General features: G+C 40.3%; 1 protein-coding gene across 2 annotated transcripts in view; it reads left to right on the top strand.

Moving 5' to 3' along the window:
* Positions 1-22,380, top strand: part of CAMK4 (calcium/calmodulin dependent protein kinase IV) — a 271,534-nt gene that overhangs the window by 212,277 nt on the left and 36,877 nt on the right. For both annotated transcript variants that reach the window (XM_018049980.1, XM_018049981.1), the window contains 2 exons: positions 4,397-4,487; positions 6,533-6,607. In XM_018049980.1, the coding sequence (XP_017905469.1) occupies positions 4,397-4,487; positions 6,533-6,607 (166 nt within the window). The remainder of the gene's footprint in view (positions 1-4,396; positions 4,488-6,532; positions 6,608-22,380) is intronic.

The following is a 22,380-nucleotide window of genomic DNA, read 5'->3' as shown; positions in this document are numbered from 1 at the left end:
AACAGCAACAACATGGGATGTGATTTTATGATAGAGAAAGAAGTGTGTATGAGAATCCAGCTGTTTTCTGTAAAACCAGAAATTAAAGAAATTTGGAAAACTTTAAAACAGTGGTATAGTACTAACTAGTTTCTTATCTTAGAAAATAGTTGTTTATATTTTAAAATGTGTATATTGCCATGAGTTTATTGTTTTATTTTTAAATTAAAAGTAGTTTTTTGATTTCTCAGTTTTAACTGCTTGCACAGTAACTAAATGCTAGGTAGAGCTCATATAAACAAAAGCTCTTTGAGGTTCTTAAAATTTTAGCTGTAAAGAAGTTCTGAGACTAGAAAGTCTGAGAACTGGTGCCCTAGAAGCGTGGCTGTGTCTCCTTGAGGGAAGCAGGAGGTCATACTCCATGTTTGCCATCTTCCTGGCTTCCCAACTGGAAATAATGTAAAGGTTACAAGTAGTAACTATTGATCAAAGGCAGTCAGTGGGTCTAAGCAAAAATAAAATGGCCATTTTGTCAATAAAGTCTCCCGCATGTGTGGATGATTATATCATGAGTATTAATAGTCTTTCTCCACCAAGTCACTTACAGCAAATGATCCTTGCCTCTGCCTTTAAAAGTCAGGGTCAAAAAAATAAAAAAATAAAAATAAATAAAAATAAAAGTCAGGGTCAGGCCTGCTGGCATTCATTCTATTATTGGCTTTCCAGTTGGCTCCTCTGGCAGTGCGTGGCTCCTAGATCTATTATTTTCTATAAAACTTTTCCTCTCTTATCTGTCTAGCTCTCCTTTTGGAGTGCCAACTGATGTTTTGTTTGTTTTGTCTTGCTTTTTTAAAATTTGCACTTAAAACACATAACCATCATTTTTGTTCAAGAAAGCCAGAACAACATTTAATGAAAATCTTTGTATAATTAGTACTTAGCTGAACCAACACTTGTCCCTTCATCTCATTTTCTGTTGCTGTGCCACTGTTTTCAGAGTCATTTTCTGCTCCAAGTTATGGAGCTTCTAAACTGGGTTAGAAAATCAATGCTTTGTATTGATCTGTGCAATTCTTAGCTATATTCCAAAGCTATTGTATGAGACACTCACATCTCTGCCTTTCACACTCTAGGTATACAAGATATAATATGTTCCCCCTCAGGGGTGCGGTGTTTCCTGCCAGGGTATGATCTGAGGCTGAATGTGGTCTTCTATCACTCTTTTCTCCCCCCATCTTACTAAACACCTTGTCCCTCCACGAGCACTCTCCCCTGCTGTCCTTCATTTTATTTCCGTCTCATCCCCACACTACACAGCCAAGCACTAAGTGGTCCCTGAGCTCGTGCTTGGGAATCCTGCACGGGCGGGTGCCCAGACCTGAACCCACCACCACGACATCCAGTTAGGACCTTGTAAGGATCTCGTAGCCTCTTTATCCTACAATGTTGTGTTGCTTTCTGCTGTCCACCAAAGTGATTCAGAATAGAAAAAATAATTCTTCTCCATACTCCTTTCCGTCGGCGTTTATCACAGGGCACTGGATGCAGCTCCCCGGCCCGTGCAGTAGGGCCTTGTCCATGCATACTGTGTGTAATACTTCGCATCTGCTGATACCAAACTCCTGGTCCATCCCTCACCCCCCTCCTTGACAGTCACAAATCTTTTCTGTCTGTGAGTTTGTTTCTAATTCCTGCATAAGCTCATTTGTGTCGTAGTCTAGATTCCACATGTAAGTGCTATCATATGGTACCTTTCTGACTCCCTTCGCTTGGTGTGACAGTCTCTAGCTGCACCCATGCTGTGCGGACGGCCTTGTTTTGTCTTTAGTGGCTCAGTAGTATCGCTTTGTGTGCGTGTTCGACGTCTTGTCCATTTACCTGTTAGCGGACATTCAGGTTGTTTCCGTGGCGTGGCTGTTGTGCTATGAACACAGGGGTGCGTGTGTCATTTTTTATTGTAGTTTTGTCCAGATACATGCCCAGGAATAGATTGCAGATCATATGGTAGTTCCAGTTTTGGTTTTTGAAAAACCTTCCTACTATTCTCCATAGTAGCTACACCAGTTTGTATTCCCACCAGCAGTGTAAGAGGGCTCCCTTTTCTCCACACCCTCTCCAGCATTTGTCATTTGTAGACATTTTAGTGGCAGCCGCTCTGACTGGTGTGAAGTGGGACATCACTGTAGTTCTGAGTTGCAGTTCTCTAATAATTAGTGACTACTGAGTATCTTTTCAAGAAAAGACCAAAATTTTAGACTCACCCAGTTTTAAATTTCTTGCCTCCCCCACCTTGGGATCTGTAATTCATAAACATAGTGGTTAGGACTCCTGTTGGTGTCTGCTTTTCTTCTTCCTCTTTTCCAACCAGCTGGATGCTGATTGTGGTTCTTGCAGGCTTGGGTTGTGAAGGCGATGATAAGGAGCAGGATAGGAAATAGGGGATTAAAGCTGGGGCTTCCTGGGCTGGTACTGGTGAGCTGGTGCAGTGATCTCTGGTTGTGGCAGGTTACGGATGCCTGTTGTCCTCCCCTGTGGGACACCTTTGATAGCTCTTCAGGGACTCTTTGCAGGACAGTTCTCTCACTCCGGGCGATCTGAGTGGCCCTTCAGCTGCCTGCTGTCACTGCCCTCGGGTTCTGCTTTCTGTGATGCTGAGATGAGGTGGCATCACCCCTGCGGGAGGCACTCCAGCAGAAGGACCTCCTCGGGGGACCCGTGTCCAATCCCCTTCTGCACAGTCCACTCCAGGTCCGTGAGAAACATGCTTCTCTGCCCAGCTGTCAGGTGAGGCCAGCTGAGTCTCACTGAGACCCTGTCCCCTCAGTCACCTGCTCCAGCTGTTTTCCAGTTTTTCATGAGTGAGCCAGGTATCAGTCCATTTCCTCAGACCACTAAGTGACACATGTCAGGTGACCTTCAAGCTTCTTATCCCCTTTTACTTGGCTTGAGTAGAAAGAAAGAACGACCCCCTCCCTTCCTCTATGCCACAGGAAAGGAGAAGAGCTGCAGCACCGTGACAGCTTTTTCTCTTAACCCAACAGAAAGACAGGCAAAGGATTTGAATGGGCAGTTTATAAAAAGGAAAGTGTATGAAAAGAAGCTAGACTATAGTAAACAGAGAAGGAGAAATTAAACCAAACTTAAGACATAATTTTTATATTCCAGCTCAGCAGAAGTTAAAAATATAAATTTGCTATTTAGATATTAGGGAAATGTATACACTTACACTTTTATGTGAGTAAATGTTGTTGGAGTCTTTTAGGAAAGTGATTTTGCAGTGCATATTAAAGTTAAAAATCTGTACACTTTGTGACCACACCGGACCTGCTTTCAGATATCTATCCTAGAGAATATCAGCAAAAATGCTCACATTTCCAAGTATTGAAGGTTTATTACTGCATTGCATGTAATTGTTAAAAATTTGAATGTCCATCAAAGTGGAAATAGCAAAACAAAAAGTGATATATCCAACAAAAAATGAATACAAGGGTTAAATAAAATAAGTTGTGGTGACATATGGGAAATATTTTTAAAACATGTTATTAAAAAAAAAGCAGTGTGAAAGTTTTTATTAGTGATACATTTATGTAATAAAATGGAAAAATCAGGTATATTTCTTTGTATGCATGTACTCATATTTGTAAATGCATAGAGAAAAGTTCAGACCATTTCAAACTGATGAATGACTGCTTTTGGAGAGGACGTAGACTTCCCCTGGAGGAGAAGCAGGGTCAGGTAGAACTTTAACATTCACAACAAGAATGTGCTACATGTGTGATTACACATGATTTACAAAAGAATTTAAAAGATAATAAAACGAATGTTAGAGGTAATCTTTAAGATAATATCAATGATAGCTAGGTATACTAATCTTCAAAGAGCCTATGAGAGCATTTATTGTCATTAAACAATAGTTATCATAGTAAAGGTAGTTCTCTATAGTAATTACTCACGTCTAAATGTCTGTTCAAACAATAATTATGAAGTCTTTGCTATGGTTGTGAGCTTCTAAGATGACACACAGAATTATGTATTTCAGATAATAAATCAGACAAATTTCAACACAGGGTATGTTGACTTTATTATTTATAATAATAAGCCAATTTGAGCTGATATGATAATATGCATATGAGAACTGTAACTAATATTCTCTGAAAAGTAAATATTTTATTTGTGGCAATCATTCTATATAATTTAAATTGCATTTCATTTTTAGGAAACTGTGTATAAGCTATCTCAAATGACACATAATTTAAAACTCATTCACCTTTATGGTGTTTATTTTTAAATTTTAATATGTGTGTGTTTGAATTATATAACTTAGTAAAGATTATTATAATTCTGGAAAGATTAAATAGAAACATTGGCCCCATAAATATAATTACATGACTGTTACTTCATTATTGTCCAAATTTAGTACCTACATGAAAATGGGATTGTCCATCGTGATCTCAAACCAGAGAATCTTCTCTATGCAACTCCAGCACCAGATGCGCCACTCAAAATTGGTAAGGGTGTTTCCTGAGGTCTTACTATCCCTGTTCCCAAAGCAGAAGAAATTTATTCCATGGAATTTGTAAATATTGCTCCATCCAGTTTTGTCTCCATTCAGTTTCCTCTAATAGCGAAATCTGTAAAGGAATAATACATTGTTTTGGAAATCTGTACTCTTTCCTAGAATCTCAACTTGAATATGTGTGCACATTGGTACTTTATAGCTGGACACACAAAGGAATCACAGCCCTTGGAAAAGACAGGCACTTCAGGAGGTGACCTTATATTTTGAAGATAAGTTTGTTATAGAAGAAAATCACAGATTACGTAACACTTCTTTTTGGTTACCAACTTTTATCACAAGTTAGTTGGAGCTTAATTTTAGATAATGAAGAACTCTGACACAAAATGCTTAGAGCATGTCAGTGTACTTTGGCTCTGAGTCATTTGTTTATACGAACAGAGATAAGTTGAGATCTGTATTTCTCAACATGCACTCCACAGAATGCCTTTTCTCAGTGAACAAGTGTGGATGACCCCCTTGGGGGTTGAGTGTGGAGGTGCTAGGTTTTGTCAAGTCAGTCAGGGAACTTTGAGTCACAGCTAAGCCACGCTGTATGTATGCAGGGCTTTCAGAAAGTTAGAAGTGCTAATGTGTGGGCTTAACATCTAAATTAGTGTCTGTAAGGCTCTTCCCAAACCTTATTTGACTTTGGAAACCTTGATTTGTGTGTATTTTTTTTTTCCCAATAAGAACTTGAAGAACTACAGAGATGATTTGGAAAGTTCTGATCTACCCAGAGAGATCAGTAAATCACCATTTTAGGAAAAAAATGTATATTAAATTTTACTTTCCTTGTCCCTTACAAAGCAAATCTTTGTTTACCAAAATAATTATAAAATTTATTTTGGATGAAATCTCCTTTGGAGAACCTGTTCTAAACCCTCTGAAGGGCACTGTTCTTTTGGCACTGTCTTTTATAATGCTAACCTGATGAGTTCACTGCATCTATGTTAACAGTTTTGAAAATTAAGTTGTACATATCACGGGAAAGCTCAGACAACATAATGTGCTTTATGAGCACAAGAACCTAAAGGAAAAATGCTGACATCCTGCTGGGCTGCCAGCTTGTTCTCTCTTCTCTCCTGAAAGGCAGCGGGCAGCAGGGAGGCTTCCGTTTGTTGCTTCCTTTAACAGCTCTTTCAAAGATTTTATCCTTAAAGAGATTTCTTTAAATGGATGGATAGATACTAATTTAGCAGGGAGAGCCTTCCTTTCTAAGGACTTCCTGCCGCTTTTTCTGATAAGGATCAGCACCTCCATGGAAATGTGGGTTTACCTTTGAAGTGCACAGTGGCATCAGCTCTGCACCTGCCTCTCTTGAAGAATGCCCTTGAACTGTTTCCTCAGGTTTCCTGGGTGAGAGAGACGTAGCCCAGCAAAGAGAGTGTAATGATAGCAACTTCTGGTCATGTTTTATCTAGGTAACATTCTGAGAAATAAATAAAAAGGATCTTTGCACAAAGTTACATGTTCCTCATATGAAAGTAAATTCTTATCCATCAAATACACTAAAGAATGAAACCGTTTATTTTGAAGCAGAATAAACCTTTTATATTTCTGCTCATTTTCTTGACATTTATGAAAGTCTAATTTTTTTATTTGATTTCTTAGATGGATTAAAGTTCTGATTTTATTAGTAATTCTATGCTGTCCTTTAGAGTTAGTTTCAAATCTTAGAATTAACATTATACAAAATATATCCATCGCATCTATTATTTCCAGAAGAAATAGCTTATTTACTAAAAGCTAGTAATTACAGAGAAAACAAAAAATATATATTGGAGTCATGGGGTAAAAATTTTTCCAATTTAATGCCAGACTTAAATTATTATTTAGTTTTTTTAGTTTACACTCCCAAATGACTGTCCTCTATATCCACCCCAATATCAAATACAAAAACAAACAAGTTTTGTTTTGAATAATAAAATAGTAATCTGTCATCTTATAAAAGCTGAGAAAATACTCATTTCATTAATTTTTTTCTTGTTTTCTTAGCTGACTTTGGACTCTCCAAAATCGTAGAACATCAAGTACTCATGAAGACAGTATGCGGAACCCCAGGGTACTGCGGTATGTTCTTCAATACTGATATTTTACTTCTTTGTATTCAAAGTCCTATTATCTCTTTTTGAGACATAATTTGATATGAGTCTCCGTGAGGAAGGTGTTTGTAAATGACACTCAGACCAGCTCTTGCTCTGCATGAGGCGTTCAGTGATGTTGATTTTAGGGCGCCCCTGCAGGACAGCAGGGAGGGTGGGACCAGGAGAGGAACAGGAGCTCTGCGCCTGGGGACCAGGAGAAGGGACAGGAGCTCTGTGCCTGCCTTTCAGGGAGCAGCTGCTCTTATCCCTACTCAGGAGTAGAAACAGAATCTAGGGCAAAGAACAGGGAAATACCTTTGTGATTGGGATTAAAGCCATGAACCCTTTGTCACTTTACTCACTTGCCCTTTGTTAGGAAGATGTGTGAGGAGACGTGTATTCGTTCCGATGGTTTGCAGAACTGCAGGGAGTGAGGGTGGCCCCTGGTTCTCATTGATGGCCCTGGTCTACCCTCACTAGGAGAAGGGCTGTAGGTCGGGTTTCCCAGCCAGAGGCCTCAGAGATGACACAGTCCTCGCATCCTCGACCATCCTCCCAGCCTCCTGGATTGGAATGGAGGCACCCTGAGTACAGGCCACAGTCCAGAGACAGAACAGTAGCATTTGATCCAAGACAGCCTGAAGCGTGCCCCTCTATTTTTTCGTGATGACTCTGTTAATCTGGCAACAACCTAAAAGCCAATAAAGCTTGTAAAAATTATCAAGAATTTCTCAAGTTTTTCTGACTCATGAATACATCACAAATTAATTAAAATCTGTGTTACAAAGAAAAGAGACAAGATTTCAAGTTACCAGGTGTAAAACTAGCTATCATTTTCTCTTAGGACTGTCATTTTTTTATACAAATCTTCCTTCACTTACTCATATGTTCAGCAAAATCACCTGCTGTATTCAAGTCAGTGCTTGGCACCAGGAAGATGCGCTTTCTTGCCCCTCCTCCACTCCCATGGGCTCAGCATCTGTGACGAACGAATGTGAAACCAAATGTGTGGACCTTGAGGAAGGCCATGTTATGCTCGTGGAAAGGCCATTATGGAAACATACGAGGAAGGTGGTTTCAGCATGATCTGTCCTATTCTTCTATGGGATTTATGTTTATTAGTCACATCATGTCATAAGTAGCCACATAAGAACTACATTCAGTTCAGTTCAGTCACTCAGTCGTATCCGACTCTTTGTGACCCCATGAATCGCAGCACGCCAGGCCTCCCTGTCCATCACCGTCTCCCAGAGTTCACAGAGACTCACGTCCATCGAGTCCATGATGCCATACAGCCATCTCATCCTCGGTCGTCCCCTTCTCCTCCTGCCCCCAGTCCTTCCCAGCATCAGAGTCTTTTCCAATGAGTCAACTTTTCACATGAGGTGGCCAAAGTACTGGAGTTTCAGCTTTAGTATCATTCCTTCCAAAGAACACCCGGGGTTGATCTCCTTCAGAACGGACTGGTTGGATCTCCTTGCAGTCCAAGGGACTCTCAAGAGTCTTCTCCAACACCACAGTTCAAAAGCATTAATTCTTTGGCACTCAGCCCTGTTCACAGTCCGACTCTTACATCCATACATGACCACAGGAAAAACCATAGCCTTGACTAGACGAACTACATTACTAACTCCTTTTAACTCTTTTAACAACTTTTGAGTTCACAGAAATCAGCCTGGAACAGTGCACTAAGAAAGACACTGAAGGAAATATATGATTAAATTCACAGAATTTTAGTGCTAGAAGGAACTTTAGTATCTAGTAACGTTCTCATTTTACTAAGGTCAAAAGAGTATGACTTCCTCAAGATTCCAAGTCTAGTTACTAGAGGATCAGGGATCAGGGATGAGGATCCAGGTATGCAAGGTCCTAAACACAGAATTACAGAAGGAGGCGGAGCTAACCCACGCCAGTGCTCTTGCTGGGGTAACCCCATGGACGGAGGAATCTGGCAGGCTGTAGTCCAGGGGGTCACCGAGAGTCAGACACAGCTGAGCACACACGCATCACACTAATCTAAAAAGCAACATAGAGAAACCAATATAGTTTCCCTTCATAGCAGTATATATCATTTACAGCTTTCAGTTTAAAATGTTCCTTATTTTAATTTTTAAAACCTCAGAAGTGTTGGTCATTGTAAGAAGTGAAAATCCGAACATTGTTACTCAGCCGTTCAGTCATGTCTGACTTTTTGCCACCCTATGGACGGCAGCACAGAAAGACAGGAAATGTCCTCCACCGTCTCCCGGAGTTCACTCAAACTCATATATCTTGAGTTGGTGATGCCATCCAACCATCTCATCCTCTGTCGCCCCCTTCTCCTCACACCTTCAATCTTTCCCAGCATCAGGGTCTTTCCAATGAGTCGGTTCCTCATATCGGGTATCCAAAATATTGGAGCTTCAGTTTCAGCATCAGTTCTTCCAGTGAATATTCAGGGTTGATCTCCTTTAGGATGGACTGGTTTGATCTCCTTACAGTCCAAGGGACTCTGAAGAGTCTTTTCCAGCACCACGGTTGCAAAGTATCAATCCTTCGGTGCTCAGCCTTCTTAATGGTCCAACTCTCATATCCATGCATAACTACTGAAAAAACCCATAGCTTTGACTATATGGACCTTTGTCAGCAAAGTAATGGCTCTGCTTTTTAATACACTGTCTATGTTTGTCATAGTTTTTCTTCCAAGGAGCAAGCATTTTTTAATTTCATGGCTATAGTCACCATCCATAGTGATTTTGGAGCCCAGGAAACTAAAATCTGTCACTATTTCCACTTTCTCCAAACATAAGAGATGTTGATTTCTCTGATACACTGGAGGTCTGGAGGCAGGTGGTCCCAGTGGGTTCCGCCGCTATGGCTCTGCATGTCTGGTGGATCTCAGGGTCAGGGAGTCAGACTTTTCCTGTCTTACTCTCCCATTCCTGAGTATGTTTCCTCACAGTCCAAAATGACTGCTTGAAATCAGTCATTACATCTGCATTCTACACAACCAGAAGAAATAAACTCTAAGAAAGCACATTTTCATGTTAAATGCACTTCTGGAACCCCACGTATCACTTCCACTTGTGTCTTATTTGCCAGTACTTAGTTCCAGCCCCAGAAGACCAGAGAAATTGCCAGTACGTCCTTACTGGACGTGCTGCAGTCCCCTGTGAGCTTGGGGTCTGTTAGCAGAGTGAGTGCTGCACCAGACAACTGTCTCTACCACAAGCTTATGAGTGAGATTCTCATTCTCAGAAAAAAAATGTGGAAGCCATTACAGTATGTTCCTTTTAGCCATCCTCTTCTTCTGTTTTTATATTTGTATTTTCCTTAGAACTGTTACCTGACAACCTGTCCATCACCCTTCCCTTCTAATCGTGCCATAGGAACTTTTCCTTTCTCTAATTCATATGTCCTTATTTGACCTCATCCTGAATTTCTCTCCTGCTTCCAGATCTCCAACAACATGGAGAAAGAAGAGCCCTGGATTCAGTATTATATACCAAGTGGGGTGGCCCATTTTTGACCCTTAATTGCTGACCAGTTGACAGAAGGATTGAAAGACGATCGAGGAGAATGAGACAACAAATTAAGGGTTTCCCACAACAGTAAAGCTGGTGGGCAACTTAGTAACTGCTGTCTAATACTGAATACTAAGTATTCCAGGGAGATAGGTAGGTTGGAGAAATCCTCTGAGAATTGAGCAGCCTGAAATGTAAGGATCAGGGAGAAATTACCCTAGTGATCTCTCAGAGTCCCTTCTGTGACTGAGATAGCAGAGTCCTTTCAACAGCTTATTAATAATAGTGATAAGAGCAAGTCTTTCTTGTGACAGGACAAAATGATCATTTTCAGTCAGTCAGTTCAGTCGCTCAGTCATGTCTGACTCTTTGTGACCCCACGGACTGCAGCACGCCAGGCCTCCATCACCAGCTCCCAGTATTTACTCAAACTCACGTCCATTGAGTTGGTGATGCCATCCAACTATCTCATCATATTGGGCACCTACGTACCTGGAGAGTTCATCATTCATTGTCCTATCTTTTTGCCTTTTCATACTGTTCAAGGGGTTCTCAAGGCAAGAATACCGACGTGGTTTGCCATTCCCTTCTCCAGTGGACATTTTGTCAGAACTCTCCACCATGACCCATCCATCTTGGGTGACCCTACATGGTGTGGCTCCTAGTTTCACTGAGCTGGACAAGGCTGTGGTCCATGTGGTTAGTTTTCTGTGATTGTGGTTTTCTGTCTGGTCATTCTCTGAATGAATGATTGATTCATATTGATTCACTATGAATGAATGATTCATTCACTGGTAAAATGAACATTAAATGTGTTCATAGACTCCATGTTAGTCACCGAGATTATGAGTGAACACAGTATGATCTTGCCCTTCAAGGACCTCATAGGCCATAAAAAAAGAAAGACCTGTACAGGATGAATCAGAATTTGTTGTGATAAGTTACATACTTATGTGAGCCTAAGGCTCAAGGATGCAGAGGGGAGGGAGTAGTTAATCCTTCTTAGGTGGGCCTTTACAGAGGAGGAACACTGGAGAGTTAGTAGGAGTTCAGCGAGTGGAGAGGCGGCCACAGGCCTTTGTCAGCAAGCGCAGGGACAGAGAAGGCAGGGGAGTGGCGGCGTCTGGCAGCTTCAGGGCTGTTTGCCGCTCGGTCATTTTGCACGACTACAGCATGGAGGCTTCGGCTCTGGGAATGCGGAGGGACTTGGAAAAGTAGCATGCACCGGATTTTAGAAGAATCTGCGCCCTAGGCTAAGGGATCGAGACTCGCTTTGGTAGATAATATTGACCCAGCAAAGGTTCCTCATCAGAGCAATTGTATTTTAAAATCAAGTCTGTTTTATCAATGTCTTGATAATGACATTATGACATGGATCTGAGAGAGAAGAGAGATCGAAGAAGACAAATTAGAAAGCTACTGTAGGTGCTCTTTCCATCGATCCAGTCATTTATTTTTTAGCATAAAATTATTATAAAGATACTATTTCCAACTCTTGCTTTGCCTTCTTATAAGACAATGCTCTTAAGGCGATTCTGTCTCATAAGAGAGGCTTGTTTTCCATTTGTTTTTTCCGGCAGATATCTACATCACCCTTGAGGCTGGGTGTCGGGGTAGAGGGAGCTGAGTGGTTGAAGGAGATCGAGACAATCCATCCACTGCGCTGGAGGCAGAGGCTCCCCAGGAAGGCGTGGTTTGCTGAACCGAACAACAGAAGGAAGCAGCTAGGACTAGGCGGCAGGAGGGGGTCAGAGAGGAAATAAATGCGCTTTCGGGCTCTGAAGTGCTAGACTCACACTGGAATTGTAGAGGCCAAGGCAGGCTTAGAAATAAAAAACAGGAAAGTTTGATGTACTTAATTTAAAAGACAGCGTTCATAATATATATAAACAGACATGTATTTTCATACAGTCTCTTGATCCAAAGGAAATACAATAGAATATTAACCCCAAGAGGGGGCAGTGGGAGCAGGATTCTAAGGACCCAGCGACACCGGGGCATGGGCAGCAGGCAGCCTAGAGCAGAGAGAAGGTGCAGGGATGTGAATTGTTTCAACTTAATGTGATAATATGTCTATTCATCTCTCACAAACAATGAGACCTTTTATGGGTAAGGCTGAAGCCCTCTTTGAGGATCACCCTCAATTCCAGCCCTTTCTCCCTACACCACATACAAGTACTGGTGTTTTGTATTTTTTTTAAAGTTCATTGCAAAAAGAAAGTCATCATTGTGAGTATCAGTTTTCCAGGTAGCCTTCTGAGAATATTTGGGTGAGGAGGGAACTGTCCATTTATAGAAAGAGCTGAAAATGAGATTCAAGTGCAAGACTGGCAGAAATCACAGTCATGCTATGAAAAGCATGACTTTACACAGAGACTTTGCATTTAACTTGGACGGTGACAGAGAAGGCAGGCTGAGCTCGCTTCTGGCTTGATGTAAGGACGATTGTGTCCTATGTGAATTATTCTTATGTAAAATCACTGCAGATGGTGACTGCAGCCATGAAATTAAAAGACGCTTACTCCTTGGAAGAAAAGTGATGACCAACCTAGAGAGCATATTCAAAAGCAGAGACATTACTTTGCCGACTAAGGTCTGTCTAGTCAAGGCTATGGTTTTTCCTGTGGTCATGTATGGATGTGAGAGTTGGACTGTGAAGAAGGCTGAGCACCGAAGAATTGATGCTTTTGAACTGTGGTGTTGGAGAAGACTCTTGAGAGTCCCTTGGACTGCAAGGAGATCCAACCAGTCCATTCTGAAGGAGGTCAGCCCTGGGATTTCTTTGGAAGGAATGATGCTGAAGCTGAAACTCTAGTACTTTGGCCATCTCATGCGAAGAGTTGATTCATTGGAAAAGACTCTGATGCTGGGAGGGATTGGGGGCAGGAGGAGAAGGGGACGACAGAGGATGAGATGGCTGGATGGCATCGCTGACTCGATGGACATGAATCTGAGTGAACTGCAGGAGTTGGTGATGGACAGGGAGGCCTGGCGTGCTGCGATTCATGGGGTCACAAAGAGTCGGACACGACTGAGCGACTGAACTGAACTGAACATTCTGTCTGATTTCTTGAAGGATTTTTCAATTACATCTTTGGAGAGTGTGGGTATTTATGTTATACCATGTGTCATTTGTAATCAGTCTCACTTACAGAACTTTTGCCCAGGCTATTAATAACAGAGGGTTCTCCTATAAAAGAATCTCAAAGGAAAAAAGATCACAGATACTGTGTGTTTAAGCAAGTACTCATTATTTCCTGGGAAATGTGCCCAGTTGAAACAGAACTCCAGGCCAGCAAACTAAAATTTGTGATTCAGATAAATGGAATCAATGACTAATACTCTGAAATACTCCATGAAGTATTCAACGTTGAAGAAATTCTCAAAATCTTGTTAGGAATAGAAATAGGTCTCAAGAAGAAAATATCCATTGGGCATGGCTTCTGATAAATGTGTTACAATGTAACTATGCAATACTATTTCCAGAATATCTTAACTGGTTCAGATATTTAAAGCTTGAGGTTTGTGGGTGTTCTGCAGATGGTGACTATAGCTATGAAATTAAAAGATGCTTGCTTCTTGGAAGAAAAGCTATGACTAACCTAGACAGCATATTAAAAAGCAGAGACATTACTTTGCTGACAAAGGTCCGTCCATCTAGTCAAAGCTATGGTTTTTTCAGTAGTCATGTATGGATGTGAGAGTTGAAGTATAAAGAAAGCTGAGTGCCAAAGAATTGATGCTTTTGAACTGTGGTGTTGGATAAGACTCTTGTGAGTCCCCTGGACTGCAAGGAGATCCAACCAGTCCATCCTAAAGGAATCAGTCCTGAATGTTCATTGGAAGGACTGATGTTGAAGCTGAAACTCTAATACTTTGGCCACCTGATGTAACGAACTGACGCATTTGAAAAGACCCTGATGCTGGGAAAGATTGAAGGTGGAGGAGAAGGGGACGACAGAGGGTGAGATGGCTGGATGGCATCACCGACTCCATGGACATGAGTCTGAGTGACTCCAGGAGCTGGTGATGGACGGGGAGGCCTGGCCTGCTGCGGTCCGTGGGGTCGCAAAGAGTCGGACACGGCTGAGCGACTGAATGTACCTGAAACGCACCCATGCCCATCATAGACAAGAAATACAGGCTGTTAGAGTAGAAAAGAAACCAGTATGGAAGTGGTTATATAAAAGAATGTTTCTGTCTAATATCAGTTATCTAATTTATTCATAGGCTTACTGAATTTTGTATCTTCATATTTTATATTCCTACTTATGTATTTATCCACATTCTTTTTTTTTTCGAGATTGTATAAAGAATTTTATTTGAGGGTTTTTTAAGCTGAACGTTTTTTGTTGTTGATGTTTTTGTTTTGTTTTTCAGAAAATAGCAAAAATCAAACTGGAATAAAACTGAGTGCTTTAGAGAACAGTAAATGTTGCTATATTTTCTTCTCTGCTGCACAATAAAAATAAACATGATTTAATAATTTTATACTAATTACTTTTTGAAGGCATAATTAGTATCTGCTTTAGTTTTAAACATTTATTTTGTTTCATAATCTTTCCTTTTTAAAATTATTCATTTTAATTGGAGGCTAATTACTTTACAATATTGTGGTGGTTTTTGCCATACACTGACATGAATCAGCCACGGGTGTACATGTGTCCCCCATCCTGAGCCCCCTCCCACCTCCCTCCCCTCCCTGTCCCTCTGGGTCATCCCAGTGCACTGGCTTTGAATGCCCTGTTTCATGCATTGCGCTTGGACTGGTGATCTATTTCACATATGGTAATATATTCAGGGTCCAGAAGCTATTAAGAATTTATTTCCTCTTGGCATTTTCCAGGTCTAATTATTCTAGGGAAAATCCTACTTTGTTACCACATTGACGTATTCTAAAGAAATAACTGATTCCATTCACTGCACCAGAATTAGACTTTTCTCAGCAGTCTACAGTCAGAAGAGATGTCTGTCTACATGCAGACACATTGCCATAGAAAATACTGGAAATTTAAATGAGTAAAAGATGTGAATCTAATAGTCTAAACTACAGACTTTCTCTTTTTTTCCCTTTGTCTTACTCATTTTGTTTATTTATTTAATATAAATTTATCTATTTTAATTGGAGGCTAATTACTTTGCAATATTGTATTGGTTTTGCCACACATCAACATGAATCCACCATGGGTGTACACGTGTTCCCCATCCTAAACCCCCGTCCCACCTCCCTCCCCATACCATCCCTCTGGGTCATCCCAGTGCACCAGCCCCGAGCATCCTGTATCATGCGTTGAACCTGGCCGGGTGATTCGTGTCACATATGATATTATACATGTTTCAAAGCCATTCTCCCAAATCATCCCACCCTTGCCCTCTTCCACAGAGTCCAAAACACTGTTTTATACATCTGTGTCTTTTTTGCTGTCTTGAATACATTGTTATCATTGCCATCTTTCTAAATTCCATATATATGCATTAGTATACTGTATTGGTGTTTTTCCTTCTGGCTTACTTCTCTCTGTATAATAGGTTCCAGTTTCATCCACCTCATTAGAATGGATTCAAATGTATTCATTTTAATGGCTGAGTAATACTCCATTATGTATATCGACCACAGCTTTCTTATCCATTTGTCTGCTGATGGACATCTAGGTTGCTTCCATGTCCTGGCTATCATAAACAGTGCTGCGATGAACTTTGGGGTACACGTGTCTCTTTGAATTTTTATTTCCTCGGTGTGTAAACCCAGCAGTGGGATTGCTGGGTCGTATGACAGTTCTGTTTCCAGTTTTTTAAGGAATCTCCACACTGTTCTCCATAGTGGCTGTACTAGTTTGCATTCCCACCAACAGTGTAAGAGGGTTCCCTTTTCTCCACACCCTCTCCAGCATTTATTGCTTGTAGACTTTTGGATAGCAGCCTTTCTGACTGGCGTGAAATGATACCTCATTGTGGTTTTGATTTTCATTTCACTGATAATGAGTGATGTTGAGCATCTTTTCATGTGTTTGTTAGCCATCTGTATGTCTTCTTTGGAGACATGTCTATTTAGTTCTTTGGGCCATTTTTTGATTGGGTCATTTATTTTTCTGGAATTGAGCTGCAGGAGTTGCTTGTATATTTTTGAGATTAATTCTTTGTCAGTTGCTTCATTTGCTATTATTTTCTCCCATTCTGAAGGCTGTCTTTTCACCTTGCTTATAGTTTCCTTTGTTGTGTAGAAGCTTTTAATTTTAATTAGGTCCCATTTGTTTATTTTTGCTTTTATCTCCAATAGTCTGGGAGGTAGGTCAAAGAGGATCCTGCTGTGATTTATGTCTGAGAGTGTTTTGCCTATGTTCTCCTCTAGGAGTTGTATAGTTTCTGGTCTTAGGTTTAGATCTTTAATGCATTTTGAGTTTATTTTTGTGTATGGTGTTAGAAAGTGTTCTAGTTTCATTCTTTTACAAGTGGTTGACCAGTTTTCCCAGCACTACTTGTTAAAGAGATTGTCTTTACTCCATTGTATATTCTTGCCTCCTTCGTCGAAGATAAGGTGTCCATAGGTGTGTGGATCTATCTCTGGGCTTTCTGTTTTGTTCCACTGATCGATATTTCTGTCTTTGTGCCAGTACCATACTGTCTTGATGACTGTGGCTTTGTAGTAGAGCCTGAAGTCAGGCAGGTTGATTCCTCCAGTTCCATTCTTCTTTCTGAAGATTGATTTGTCTATTCGAGGTTTTTTGTATTTCCATACAAATTGTGAAATTATTTGTTCTAGCTCTGTGAAAAATACCATTGGTAGCTTGATAGGGATTGCATTGAATCTGTAGATTGCTTTGGGGTAGTATACTCATTTTCACTATATTGATTCTTCCAATCCATGAACACGGTATATTTCTCCATCTATTAGTGTCCTCTTTGATTTCTTTCACCATGTTTTATAGTTTTATATATATAGGTCTTTTGTTTCTTTCAGTTCAGTCGCTCAGTTATGTCCGACTCCTTGCAACCCCATGAACCACAGCATGCCAGGCCTCCTTGTTCATCACCAACTCCCGGAGTTCACTCAGACTCACATCCATTAAGTCAGTGATGCCATCCAGCCATCTCATCCTCTGTCGTCCCCTTCTCGTCCTGCCCCCAATCCCTCCCAGCATCAGAGTCTTTTCCAATGAGTCACTCTTCGCATGAGATGGCCAAAGTACTGGAGTTTCAGCTTTAGCATCATTCCTTCAAAAGAAATCCCAGGGTTGATCTCCTTCAGAATGGACTGGTTGGATCTCCTTGCAGTCCAAGGAAATCTCAGGAGTCTTCTCCAAGACCACAGTTCAAAAGCATCAATTCTTTGGCACTCAGCCTCTTCACAGTCCAACTCTCATATCCATACATGACTACTGGAAAAACCATAGCATTGACTAGATGGACCTTTGTTGGCAAAGTAATGTCTCTGCTTTTGAATATGCTCTCTAGGTTGGTCATCACTTTTCTTCCAAGGAGTAAGCGTCTTTTAATTTCATGGCTGCGGTCACCATCTGCAGTGATTTTGGAGCCCCCCAAAAATAAAGTCTGACACTTTTCCCACTGTTTCCCCATCTATTTCCCATGAAGTGATGGAACCAGATGCCATGATCTGTTTCTTTAGGTATATATATTCCTAATTATTTCATTCTTTTCATTGCAATGGTGAATGGAATTGTTTCTTTAATTTCTCTTTCTATTTTCTCATTATTAGTGTATAGGAATGCAAGGGATTTCTGTGTGTTGATTTTATATCCTGCAACTTTACTATATTCATTGATTAGCTCTAGTAATTTTCTGGTGGAGTCTTTAGGGTTTTCTATGTAGAGGATCATGTCATCTGCAAACAGGGAGAATTTTCTTGTTTTCCAATTTGGATTCCTTTTATTTCTTTTTCTGCTCTGATTGCTGTGGCCAAAACTTCCAAAACTACGTTGAATAGCAGTGGTGAAAGTGGGCACCCTTGTCTTGTCCCTGACTTTAGGGGAAATGCTTTCAATTTTTCACCATTGAGGATAGTGTTTGCTGTGGGTTTGTCATATATAGCTTTTATTATGTTGAGGTATGTTCCTTCTATTCCTGCTTTCTGGAGAGTTTTTATCATAAATGGATGTTGAATTTTGTCAAAGGCTTTCTGTGCATCTATTGAGATAATCATATGGCTTTTATTTTTCAATTTGTTAATGTGGTGTATTACATTGATTGATTTGCAGATATTGAAGAATCCTTGCATCCCTGGGATAAAGCCCACTGTGCCATAATGTATGATCTTTTTAATGTGTTGTTGGATTCTGATTGCTAGAATTTTGTTAAAGATTTTTGCATCTATGTTCATCAGTGATATTGGCCTGTAGTTTTCTTTTCTTGTGGCATCTTTGTCAGGTTTTGGTATTAGGGTGATGGTGGCCTCATAGAATGAGTTTGGAAGTTTACCTTCCTCTGCAATTTTCTGGAAGAGTTTGACTAGGATAGGTATTAGCTCTTCTCTAAATTTTGGGTAGAATTCAGCTGTGAAGCCATCTGGACCTGGGCTTTTGTTTGCTGGAAGATTTCTGATTACAGTTTCACTTTTTGTGCTTGTGATGGGTCTGTTAAGATTTTCTATTTCTTCCTGGTTCAGTTTTGGAAAGTTGTACGTTTCTAAGAATTTGTCCACTTCTTCCAAGTTGTCGATTTTATTGGCATAGAATTTCTGATAGTAGTCTCTTATGATCCTTTGTATTTCTGTGTTGTCTGTTGTGATCTCTCCATTTTCATTTCTGATTTTGTTGATTTGATTTTTCTCCCTTTGTTTCTTGATGAGTCTGGCTAATGGTTTGTCAATTTTATTTATCCTTTCAAAGAAGCAGCTTTTCGCTTTGTTGATTTTTGCTATGGTCTCTTTTGTTTCTTTTGCATTTATTTCTGCCCTAAGTTTTAAGATTTCTTTCCTTCTACTTACCCTGGGGTTCTTCATTTCTTCCTTTAGGTGTAGAGTTAGGTTATTTATTTGACTTTTTTCTTGCTTCTTGAGGTATGCCTGTATTGCTGTGAACCTTCCCCTTAGCACTGCTTTTACAGTGTCCCACAGGTTTTGGTTGGTTGTGGTTTCAATTTCATTCATTTCTATGCATATTTTGATTGCTTTTTTGATTTCTTCTGTGATATGTTGGTTATTCAGCAGTGTGTTGTTCAGCCTCCATATGTTGGAATTTTTAATAGTTCTTCTCCTATAATTGAGATCTAATCTTACTGCATTGTGGTCAGAAAAGATGCTTGGAATGATTCCAATTGTTTTTTTAATTTACCAAGGCTAGATTTATGACCCAGGATGAGATCTAATCTGGAGAAGGTTCCATGTGCACTTGAGAAAATGGTGAAATTCATTGTTTTGGGGTGAGATGTCCTATAGATATCAATTAGGTCTAACTGGTCTATTGTATCATTTAAAGTTTGTGTTTCCCTGTTAATATTCTGTTTAGTTGATCTATCCATAGGTGTGAGTGGGGTATTAAAGTCTCCCACTATTATTGTGTTATTGTTAATTTCCCATTTCATACTTGTTAGCATTTGTCTTACATATTGCAGTGCTCCTATGTTGGGTGCATATATATTTATAATTGTTATATCTTCTTCTTGGATTGATCCTTTGATCATTATGTAGTGTCCTTCTTTGTCTCTTTCACAGCCTTTGTTTTAAAGACTTTTTAATCTGATATGAGTATTGCTACTCGTGCTTTCTTTTGGTCTCTATTTGTGTGGAATATCTATTTCCAGCTCTTCACTTTCAGTCTGTATGTGTCCCTTGTTTTGAGGTGGGTCTCTGGTAGATAACATATATAGGGGTCTTGTTTTTATATCCATTCAGCCAGTCTTTGTCTTTTGGTTAGGGCATTCAACCCATTTACATTTAAGGTAATTATTACTTTGGCCACCTCATGCGAAGAGTTGACTCATTGGAAAAGACTTTGATGTTGGGAGGGATTGGGGGCAGGAGGAGAAGGGGACGACAGAGGATGAGATGGCTGGATGGCATCACTGACTCGATGGACGTGAATCTGAGTGAACTCTGGGAGTTGGTGATGGACATGGGGGCCTGGCGTGCTGCGATTCATGGGATTGCAGAGTCGGACACAACTGAGCGACTGAACTGAACTGAATGATCCCTTTGATTCACTTTATTGTTTGGGGTTTGAGTTTATACACCCTTTTTGTGTTTCCTGTCTAGAAAAGATCCTTTAGTATTTGTTGGAGAGCTGGTTTGGTGGTGCTGAATTCTCTCAGCTTTTGCTTGTCTGTAAAGCTTTTCATTTCTCCTTTGTATTTGAATGAGATCCTTGTTGGGTACAGTAATCTGGGCTGTAGGTTATTTTCTTCATCACTTTAAGTATGTCCTGCCATTCCTTCTGGCTTGAAGAGTTTCTATTGAAAGATCAGCTGTTATCCTTATGGGAATCCCCTTGTGTGTTATTTGTTGTTTTTCCCTTGCTGCTTTTAATATTTGTTCTTTGTGTTTGATCTTTGTCAATTTCATTAATATGTGTCTTGGGATATTTCACCTTGGGTTTATCCTGTTTGGGACCCTCTGGGTTTCTTGGACTCTGTTGATTATTTCCTTCCCCATTTTAGGGAAGTTTTCAACTATTATCTCCTCAAGTATTTTCTCATGGTCTTTCTTTTTGTCTTCTTCTTCTGGGACTCTGATTCGAATGTTGGGGCATTTAACATTGTCCCGGAGGTCTCTGAGATTGTCCTTATTTCTTTTAATTCATTTTTCTTTTTTCTTCTCTGTTTCATGTGTTTCTACCATTCTATCTCCTACTTCACTTATCCTATCTTCTGTCTCCGTTATTCTACTGTTGGTTCCCTCCAGAGTGTTTTTGATCTCATTGATTGCATTATTCATTATATATTGACTCTTTTTTATTTCTTCTAGGTCCTTGTTAAACCTTTCTTGCATCTTCTCAATCCTTGTCTCCAGGCTATTTATCTGTGATTCCATTTTGATTTCAAGATTTTGGATCATTTTCGCTATCATTATTCAGAATTCTTTATCAGGTAGATTCCCTATCTCTTCGTTTTTTGTTTTATTTGGTGGGAATTTATCCGGTTCCTTTACCTGCTGGGTATTCCTCTGTCTCTTCATATTGTTTATATTGTTGTGTTTGGGGTGGTCTTTCCGTATTCTGACAGTTTGTGGATTTCTCTTTATTGTGGCATTTCCTCACTGTGGGTAGGGTTATACAGGTGGCTTGTCAAGGTTTCCTGGTTAGGGAAGCTTGTGTGAGAGTTCTGGTGGGTGGAGCTGGATTTCTTCTCTCTGTAGTGCAATGAAGTGTCCAGTAATGAGTTATGAGATGTCAATGGGTTTGGAGTGACTTTGGGCAGCCTGTATATTGAAGCTCAGGGCTATGTTCCTGTGTTTCTGGAGAATTTGTGTGGTATGCTCTGGAACTTGTTGGCCCTTGGCTGGTGCTTAGTTTCAGTGTAGATATGGAGGCATTTGATGAGCTCCTGTCGATTAATGTTCCCTGGAGTCAGGAGTTCTCTGGTGTTCTCAGGATTTGGACTTAAGCTGCCTGCTTCTGGTTTTCAGTCTTATTTTTACAGTAGCCTCAAGACTTCTCCATCTATACAGCACCATTGATAAAACATCTAGGTTAAAGATGAAAAGTTTCTCCACAGTGAAGGACACCCGGAGAGGTTCACAGAGTTACATGGAGTAGAGAAGAGGGAGGGGGTAGTTAGAGGTGACCCAAATGAGATGAGGTGGACTAAAAAGAGGAGCGAGCAAGCTAGCCTGTAATCACTTCCCTATGGGCGCTCCACAGTCTGGACCACTCAGAGATGTTTACTGAGTTATACAGAGAAGAGAAGAGGGAGGAAGGAGACAGAGGTGGCCAGGAAGATAAAGGGGAAATCAAAAGGAGAGAGACAGATCCAGCCAGTAATCAGTTCCCTAAGTGTTCTCCACTGTCCAGAACACACAAAGAGATTCACAGAGTTGGGTAGAGAAGAGAAGGGGGAGGGAGGAGATAGAGGCGACCTGGTGGAGAAAAAGGAGAGTCCAAAGGGGGAGAGAGCAGTCAAGCCAGTAATCTCGCTCCCAAGTAAAACTGGGTACTGAAGATTGGGTTCTTAAAGGTACAAAATTGATAACAAATACCAAAAAGCAAAGATTAAAAATCTAGAGTAGAGGTTGGATTTTCAAAAATACAATATTAAAGAAAAAAGTCACAAAAATTATAATATATATATATGAAGTTTGCTTTTAAAA

This window comes from Capra hircus, chromosome 7 (genome assembly GCF_001704415.2).
Source record: "Capra hircus breed San Clemente chromosome 7, ASM170441v1, whole genome shotgun sequence".
Taxonomy (NCBI): Eukaryota; Metazoa; Chordata; class Mammalia; order Artiodactyla; family Bovidae; genus Capra; species Capra hircus.
The sequence above is the reverse complement of the archived record's forward strand: the minus strand, read 5'-3'. Positions and strand labels throughout refer to the sequence as shown.